The 10,000-nt window shown below is 34.5% G+C and overlaps 1 protein-coding gene across 1 annotated transcript in view; it reads right to left on the reverse strand.

The window, feature by feature from the left end:
* TBX2 (T-box transcription factor 2) overlaps nt 1-10,000 on the reverse strand; it is an 18,222-nt gene that overhangs the window by 6,447 nt on the left and 1,775 nt on the right. Inside the window, exons 2-4 of the mRNA XM_077482132.1 lie at nt 7,428-7,695; nt 3,091-3,237; nt 9-85 (exon numbers count right to left, since the gene is read on the reverse strand). Coding sequence (XP_077338258.1) covers nt 9-85; nt 3,091-3,237; nt 7,428-7,695 — 492 coding nt within the window. The remainder of the gene's footprint in view (nt 1-8; nt 86-3,090; nt 3,238-7,427; nt 7,696-10,000) is intronic.

The raw sequence follows: 10,000 nt of genomic DNA on the forward strand, positions 1-10,000 counted from the left end.
ATACTAACCTTTTCTCTCGCCTTCCATTACCCGTATCGCGAAATCCTTTCGCAAAAGGATTGTTATCTATTTTCAATTGTGTGATCTGTGGCAAAAAATAAATCATTATAAGAATAAGCCTATGAATTAATAACATGAAACATTGTATATACCAATGTAGCCATGCACATAACCAAGTCTATTATAGCACTGAAAGGGTTAAATGTGGTACTTCCTTCTGCTATGAACTAAATACCATCTATAATTTTTTTGTTTTGTGAGATATTGGCAGTGCTGTAACCCACAGCAACCAAATATTAGCTGTCAATAGTACTGGTGATTATTAGTTGCCATGTACAGGACATCAGTGCTACCTGCAGTAATATGTAATGGCTTTTCTATTTATGTATAGTGTTTTGTTTTTTGTTTTCTCTTTATTTTAACCCATTTTCTAAGGGTTGAGCAAGATGGTTGTTTTTTTTTTTTTTCAGCCTAACTATAGATAATTGGCTAAAGTTGCAGTATCAGTGGTTTCACATAAGGTACGAGTCAGCAGACAGTGGCTGAATATTGAATGTGGCGCTGAGAGGGTTAATATACATTTTGCATTCCAAACATTTTTCTGTAAATAAAAGTGTTCTAGCCTCTAATCCCCACACAGTTCACCAAGTGAGCAGGGCCGTGCCCTACCTAGTGTAGGTTCCCTTTCAAACAGTTTAAAACACACAGCCTCCCTGGTTTAACACACCGCATGCTTTATTAAAAATGATGCTGAGGTTTGGCTTGAATTATTAATAGAGTTTTAATGATAGCAAGTTATTTTTCAGAGCCCCCTGGAGGAAAGATGGCGACTACACATTGCAGCCCTGGTTAAAAGCTATTCTTATCTCTCACATAAGACTGACTTATGGTGCAGGCGACATTAGGGCCATAAATTATTCATACTTTTGAAATATGTCCCCCTCAGATGCCATCTTTAAAAATGCATGTCTGATCTCCTTTATGGTATATTTGCTCAAACAAATTGATTTTCTTTTTTGTATTTCCACTAAGAATCTGTGGAGGCCTGGTGTAAAGCATAGGAGACAATGGGGTGGTGTTGAGGTGGGGGGGTCGATTCAAATGTAATACTTGGTGTGGCTTCTGATGAATAGAAAAGGGATTACTGAAATCAACACAATATTCTTCTGAATTACAGCTATTTATATCAAAGCATTGATGGTGTGTGGAGGAATACTTCTACTTCCCAAAATATATTAAAATAATATTCCAGACTGACAAGGTTAACTAGTTACTCTGCCATAAATCATATTCTCTTGAAGTGTGCATATATATATATATATATATATATATATATATATATATATATATATAGAGAGAGAGAGAGAGAGAGAGAGAGAGAGAGAGAGAGAGAGAGAGACAGAGAGAGAGAGAGAGAGAGACAGAGAGAGGTCTATCTACACACTAATACATTCATTGCAAACCTTATAACGTCTAAGTTAATGTTTTAGTACATAAAGTGAAGCTGTGTTCATATTGTGCATGTGCAATACACATAAAAGAGGCAACAACAGTTTTTTTGCTTGGATGTGATTGGGTGATTGGAGTGAAGAGTGAACACATCTTCACATTATTTACTAAAGTGAACATTTCTTAGGTTATTCTCTTACACACATATTATAATATATATATATATATATATACACACACACACACACACACACATATATATATATATTTCATAAATATAAAATGTTATATTTGAGATATATATATATATATATAATCTCAAATATAACATTTTATATTTATGAAATATATATATGTGTGTGTGTGTGTATATATATATATTTTTTATTTTTTTTTTGTCAAAAATATAAATGCTATATTTGCAAGTGTGTGTGTGTGTATGTATGTATGTATGTATGTATGTATGTATGTATGTATGTATATATATATATATATATATATATACACACACACACATATACACATATACATACATACACACTTGCAAATATAACATTTCAAATATGGGACTATGGGACATGCACTTTGCAAATTAATTCCTTTGATTATTCCCTTAGTATGTGTGTAGAGAATATATATATATATATATATATATATATATATATATATATATATATATATATATATATATATATATATATATATATATATATATATATATATATATATATATATATATATACACACATATACATACACACACACACATATACAGAGAGAGAGGGGTACATCCGAATTATCACTGTCTGATTCATACTTTCTAATATATACACATATACACACACTTCTCTGTATGTGTAGCTCATCAGCTGTTGTTGTGAGTTTTTGTGAGTAGGGAATGAGCACAATATGGGTTAAAGGAACTGAGTCAGCATTAGGATTGGAATAATAATAATGAAATAATAAGGAGACCAGACTGCTCGGAGATGCACAGCCCTGGCGATCAGCTTTGTCCAGCTTGGGACTGAGCTCCAACCTAAAGTGCTCTTTAATCGATCGTGACTGTGCGCCATAAAGTTTACGATGGGAACAAGCCCACCAGGACCCTCCGACAGATCTGTCAATTAGCCGGAGCAGCAAGGGGTGAAGGTGTGCCCGGGGTGTAGCGGACGCCGTGTTATTATGTGTGTACATGTGTGTGGCTGCTGATCAGCCTTTTCATTCAACGTTTAGCCATAGGAACATAACACGGGGAGCCAAACTAAACAATCCAAGCTAATTACACATGCACAACATCGGCCTTATCCTACAGCACAGAGGAGAACGTGGATTAGGATTCCTGAAATGACTGCAAACCGACACACAAAGCGTGAAAGCCACATAAAACACAACCACAACGTATTAATTAGGCCAATAATCCCCTTCCAACATACCATAAAAACGTGTCATTTATACATTCACAATACAGGCACGTTAACAAAATACCACTCACACAGGGTTCACAGATATCGTTTTTAATGCTGACACATACTTTTTCATTTCAAGAAAAAGGCAAGCCTATTTTTGGTAGGGTATTAGTTGGTATAGGAGCAAGGTGGGCAGGTGCCCCATAGAATCATGTACACCAGGGTCTTCTCTTACCTTATCATTCTGATAAGCAGTCACCGCAATAAAATCAGTCTCTGGGAACACATAGGTCCTGAAAGTGCTATAGGGGAGTTTCAGAATGTCATTGGCTCTCACAATATGAAACCTGGGCTGGTATTTATGCATCGAGTTCAAGATGGTCTGCAAGAAAAACAGCACAGAAAATTAAGATGACCTGTCCTGTTTTAACCGACACATCTTCTGCCCTGTAATTAACCCATCACGGTCCTTTAGCGCTTAAATGTCATGTTTACATTGAGGTTGATTTACTAAAACTAGCGTGCAAAAAAATAAAAATCTGGTGCAGCTCTACTTAGAAACCAATCAGCTTCCAAGTTTAATTGACAAAGCTTACTTAAACAAGCTGAAGTTAGAAGCTGATTGGCTACCATGCACAGCTGTATCACATTTTGCACTCTCCAGTTTTAGTAAATCAGCAACACTGTAAGGTCGATTTACTAAAATTCTAGAGTGCAAAATCTGGTGCAGCTGTACAGGGTAGCCAATCAGCTTCTAACTTCAGCTTTTTCAATTAGGCTTTGCCAATAAAACCTGGAAGCTGATTGGTTTCTATGCAGGGCTGCGCCAGATTTTGCAGTTTTAGTAAATCAGCCTCACTGTTATATTAATTACATACCGGATCCAACAAGGCTTATCAAATTCAAATACATAAGGCTCAGTTGATAAAGCTAACACACCCAGAAGGATTGGTATTTAAAAAAAATGAGTTATACTTAGCCAAATAAAATTAGATTTAAAAATTAGTCACATGGCTTATCATAAAGATCCTATTGTGAATTGAGTCTATTGCATGTAAAATACAAAGCAAAAAGCTGTATTGAAATATATTATAACCTGAGCTTTTCTATATTGTTCTATTAATAATAAATATACCCAGATGACATTGGCTTTATAATTCAGTGTAATGTACAAATTCATTGCCAGATTAAAGTGATTGTGTGGAATAAATAAACTTCCAAATTGTCATCAAAACCGATCGATAGGATTATCATTCAATCAATGCAAATGCAAGGCAGCAAAACATTGCAAAGGCTCTGCTATCAAGATGCAGACTCGATTGGCATGCCCCTTCTTCATAGCATTGATTATATTGGGGCACCGTCATACACAGAGGAGCTGTACTCTAAAATTAAGCTAGGCTTTTCTTAAAAATAAGAAGAATCATTCATGTTTCCTATTTAACACAGAGGAGCACAGAGCCTATATAGTGTGCACATTCTGACATATACCTGAACTTGTACTGAAACATGTAGCAACACTTTTGACATGTGTGGAATGACTCTCTAAACACCTTGAAGAACGACCAGTTTGGTAAGGGTTTAAAGTTGACTAATCCACACTGATGCCATCCCTGATGCTTAGATTGCAGGCGAAATCTTGAACATGTCATTAGGGAAATGTATACAGGCTTATGGCTGATGAATGGATCTGCAACTGATCCTTTGCTAATGTTTAAAAGGGGATCAGAAAAAAAAAATGGGCTCTGCATTGCAAAAAAAATATTAGCATTGTAAAATGGCAATAGAGATTTGAATGCAGAGAAGATAGAGTGCATATTATGCAGCACAGGAAACATAGGGGTTAATGATAACAATATACACTGTAATGTATGGGGAAAGGAGGAGGAGGTCAAAGAGTTCAGTATAATAGGGATGGAAGTATGATCGTGTCCTGCCAGAAATTTTGACACAAGCAGGAAGCACAGTCTGCTGGGGAAATTAAAAGGGGGTGTCCTTGTGATAAGCCTGCTGGGCTGCTGAGGATAGAACTGGCCGTGTTCCATCCATACCCTTAACACGTCACATAAGGTGGCACCGTTTTATGGGGGGTTTAAGACACTGGGGTTGATTTACTAAAACTGGAGAGTGCAAAATCTGGTGCAGCTGTGCGTGTTAGCCAATCAGCTTCTAACTTCAGTTTGTTAGATTAACACCACATTGGGGTTGATTTACTAAAATTGTAGTGCAAAAAAAAAAATCTGGTGCAGCTGCGCATGGTAGCCAATCAGCTTCTAACTTCAGCTTGTTAGATTACCAACACATTGGGGTTGATTTACTAACATTGTAGTGCAAAAAAAATAAAAAATCTGGTGCAGCAGTGCATGGTAGCCAATCAGCTTCTAACTTCAGCTTGTTAGATTAACAACCCATTGGGGTTGATTTACTAAAATTGTAGTGCAAAAAAATCTGGTGCAGCTCTTAGAAATCGAACAGGTTCCAGATTTTTTTTTGTTTTCAAAGCTTCATTGAACAAACTGAAGCCAGAAGCTTTTTGGCTACCATGCAGAGCTGCACTAAATTTTGCCCTCGCCAGTTTTAGTAAATCAACCCTGAAGTCTGGCTTGTTTATACCAATATTATATATAGGGTTAAAAGTGGGCAAGAAAATATTGTTTTTGGGGTGGCTAAAGCTACAAACCAGACAATCTTATTTTTATTTTTTTACTTTTAGCTGCTATTAAAGGACCCCCCTATTAATTTGACAATACCCCACATATGTGTCTCGGTATACACATCGCATAGGTAATACGTCCTATGTACCCGACTGCACTAATAACTTGCCTGCCCGACTGACTGACTGTCACATAAAGTCGACGAATCCTGTTAATTACCATATCAAGGACAACTAATGGGCAACTTTCCTTTTTATCTCCTTAAATGCTTGTCAAAAGGCAGAGACAGTGATTGTACTTAATGCAGGCAGACAAACAAATATTCAGCCTAGAAATGCAGGAAGCCTCTAATTTGTCTGGAAGGAGGGGAATCTAAAACCGAAAAATAAGTCAGACTTGTTTTTTTTTCTAAATACACAAAATTAAGTGTACATGAACCATTCCATTATAGGGTAAGTCCTTTACACCTTCCTATCACTCTTATTACAGATGTTTATATTGATATGCTAAGGTCTGATGTCTGTGTTTACTGATTGGTTCTTTTAAAGTTACTATATAACAAATCAGCCCCTAAGTTTATTGTGCACAGGTGATTTTTTTTATTATTATTATTATTATTATCATTAATAGTCCCTACCTTATAAGATTGATCAAACACCAATAACCCCAGTTGTAAGAGAGGAGACTAAAGAAACACCAATTACACTATTGGGACAGGCCTATCTCTGTGACCTTAGATCTATAGAGCTTTCCACATTTATATTTATATTTTTTAATGAATAGGTCCTACCTTATGAGATTGATCAAACACCAATAATCCCAGTTTTAAGAGAGGAGACTGAAGGAACACCCATTACACTATTGGGACAGGCCTATCTCTGTAACCTTAGATCTATAGAGCTTTCCACATTTATACATATTTTTTAATGAATTAGGTCCTACATTATAAGATTGATCAAACACCAATAACCCCAGTAGTAAGAGAGGAGACTGAAGGAACAACCATTACACTATTGAGACAGGCCTGTCTCTGTGACCTTAGATCTATAAAGCTTTCCACATTTATATATTTATTTTAAAATAAAAATTACCTCCTAAATTATTAATTTCATCAGTTTTCAACAAAAGTAACATCCCGTTATCAGTGACACATAAAATATAAAGAAAAAAAAATTATTAGTAAATACTAAGCTTACAAATATGAACCAACAAGTGTCTTCTTTCATCTCATTCATAAGAAGTGCCACACAACTAAAAAAAAACTAAAGTTGTATTTTGTAGAGAGACACAAAGCAGACCTGGCTACAAAGAGCCTTAAAAAGTGCTTCGTTTATTGCATAACAAGCCATACATTAATCAGCTCCTTGCCCAGACATGAATTTACTATGTCATATTTGCACAAATGATGTTAAAATGCCAGTATGGCGTCAAGGGAAAATAACAAAGTAAAATAAGGCTCAATAATAATTGACAGCAATAATAAATACTACTTAAAATGTAGTCATTAGCAAGACTGCAATTTCAAGTTAGAACCGAACATTTAGGAATTAATGTGAAGAATTTATGTTCTGCAATACTGGTCAGTTTCTATAGTTGTATCATAGTGTGTATTGTAATATATATATATATATATTTTTTTTTGCTGCTATCAGTAAAATAGAAGCAAGCCACCAATGCGGTGATAATTGTAAATGATACACCATACACGAAATTGAATCATGGAGGGATTAAAAAGCAAGCCAGAATCTCTTGTGTGGGTATTTTTTATTGAACACCCCCCTGAGCCCAAGGGGCCATTCTATATTGTACACCATCCTACTAGTTTGGCATATGCAGCTCTTTATGGGAAGGCTTCTGCTATAGTCATTACCAACCTAGGACTTTACAGAAAGAAAAAAAAGGTAAAATGAATACTTACAAAGCCATGTTTGTCTGAGATATTGTTGGTGAGCTTGAGCTTGTGAAAAGCAACAGGTTTGGCCATCCATTGCTCCCCAGTGGCCGGGCTGTCAGGGTGGATGTACATACGCTTGGGCATCTCTGGGTCAGCCTTGCCAGCCACCATCCAGCGAGAATTATGGAATTTATACCGACAGTCATCAGCTGCCACTATATCCATTAATAAAATGTATTTGGCCTTCTTATCCAAGCCGCTTACTCTTACTTTAAACGGAGGGAACATTCTCCTGAAACAAAAAAGGGGGGGATATGTCTTTTCAAACTAAAAATGAGAAGCTATTTAGCAATTTGACATAAAAAAATAATAAATAAAAAAACACAGATCAATAAAAGCACAGGATTTACACAATATCATTCTCACTGCTATTATTATTCTAATACATACATCATGGGCCTAACCATTCTATAGTCTGTAGAGTTGGTGGAATTCTCCCCATTCATAGACAGTGAGAGGGTCTCTTCTTACTACTGACTATTACATGTGATAGCTGCTATAGATATTGCTTTTATCTGGGGAACATTGTATATATCTAGGGCTGAACGGAAATCCAGACCATTTAGCAGACTATCACTGATCTGTTTAGAGTACTAATAAACATGGGAATATTTGGCTATATACTGATTACAGTATACCATCAAAGCCAGATTTCATTCGTTTTCTCCGTTTACAGCCATTATTTTTTATTTTTGATTAATTTCATGTTGGTGCATTTAAACTTGAAAGTATATAAACTAACCTTGTCTAAATAACCAGGTTGATAGATTAAAAAAAAAAAAGTTATTAATGTAAATAATTAATGATGAACTAGTTGTGCTCTCTCCTTCAGACCTGCATTATTTTTATATATATGTATGTCCAGGCAAGACAGACAGCCCTAAATAAATATCTATTATATGCAAATCTATTAAATACCTGGTAAACCTTTCTATCTTTTTTCAGACTTAATGGCATGATTGTAAATAAACTCAAACATTAATATAATTCTTCCTATAGTCAGCACAGTCACTGTTTAATTGTTACAATGTAAAACGAGGATTGTAATAAAAACCGAGTGCTGTAATGTAACATTATAATCCCAAAAGTTACACTATAAATTGACTTTATAAAAAAACTAAAAATTTAACACTTTGCAAGTATGGACGATTATATTATATATATATATATATATACACACACACACACACACAATCACTTACATACATATATACACACACACACACACACACACACATAGATACATAACAGAAGTGTATATATTTGTGTGGTACAGCCTCTCGACTTTTTTTTTTTTTACCATGGAGGAACCATGAAAAAGTTATCAGGTCTCACAGAACCTCTTGGAATATAAAAAAAAAAAATATATATATATATATATATATATATATATATATATATATATATATATATATATATATATATATATATATATATATATATATATTTAGAAGTCATAGTACATTGAGAACCCCTGGTAAATGATATATATATATATATATATATATATATATATATATATATATATATACATATACACACACACACACACACACACACACACACCATAGTGCATTAGCATTATCAACCCTCAGAGAAACCTAGTATTTTTTTTTTTATATCTGCAACTCGTAGTGTTTCAACATTATTAGGTCTCAAGAGAACCCATAGTATCTTTTTGATCTACAAATTGTAGTGCATTAGCATATGTCAACCTCAATAATAATAATAATAATAATAATAATTTGCATATCTAAAACTTATGGTGCATTAATATTATCAGGTCTCAGAATCCCTGGTAGATTTATATAGCTATAATTTATAGTAAATTAGCATTATCAGGTCTCCGAGAACCCCTAGTAATTGTATATCTATAACCCATGGTGCATTAACATTATCAGGTTTCGGAGAACCTCGTGTCATTATTTATATCTACAATTCCTAATACTTTAGTATTATCAGGTTTTTCATATCTATAACCCCTAGTATCCTAGCATTGTCAGATATTAGAAATCTTCTAGCATTTTTATATCTATAACCCATGTTTTTATTATTATAATTATCGTTATTATTGTTACTATTAGGCTTTGTCGAACTCCTAGTACATTAACATTATCAGGTCCAAGAGAACCCCTAGTATTTGTGTATATCTATAATCCCTAGTATGTTAGGATTGTCAGATTTTAGAAATCTCCTAGGATTTTTATACCTATAGCCCATGGTGTATTATTATCAGGCTTCAGGGAACTTCTAGTCCCTTAACATTATTAGGACCAGGAGAACCCCTAGTATGTTTTCATAACTACAACTCCTAGTATCTTAGCATTGTCATATTTAATAAATCTCCTAAGATTTGTATACCTATAACCCATTCTGTATTATTATTTAATATTATCAGGCTTCAGGGAACTCCTAGTACTTTAACATTGTCAGGTCCATGAGAACCCTAGTACTCCTAGTACCTAAAGTTGGCCATATATTATACAATTTGCTTGTTCAGTTTCCTTTAGATTTACCTTCAACTGTGTAGTGCAAGG

The sequence above is a fragment of the Lithobates pipiens genome, unplaced genomic scaffold (assembly GCF_037356315.1).
Source record: "Lithobates pipiens isolate NorthernLeopardFrog02 unplaced genomic scaffold, aLitPip1_a1.2 Scaffold_16, whole genome shotgun sequence".
NCBI lineage: Eukaryota > Metazoa > Chordata > Amphibia > Anura > Ranidae > Lithobates > Lithobates pipiens.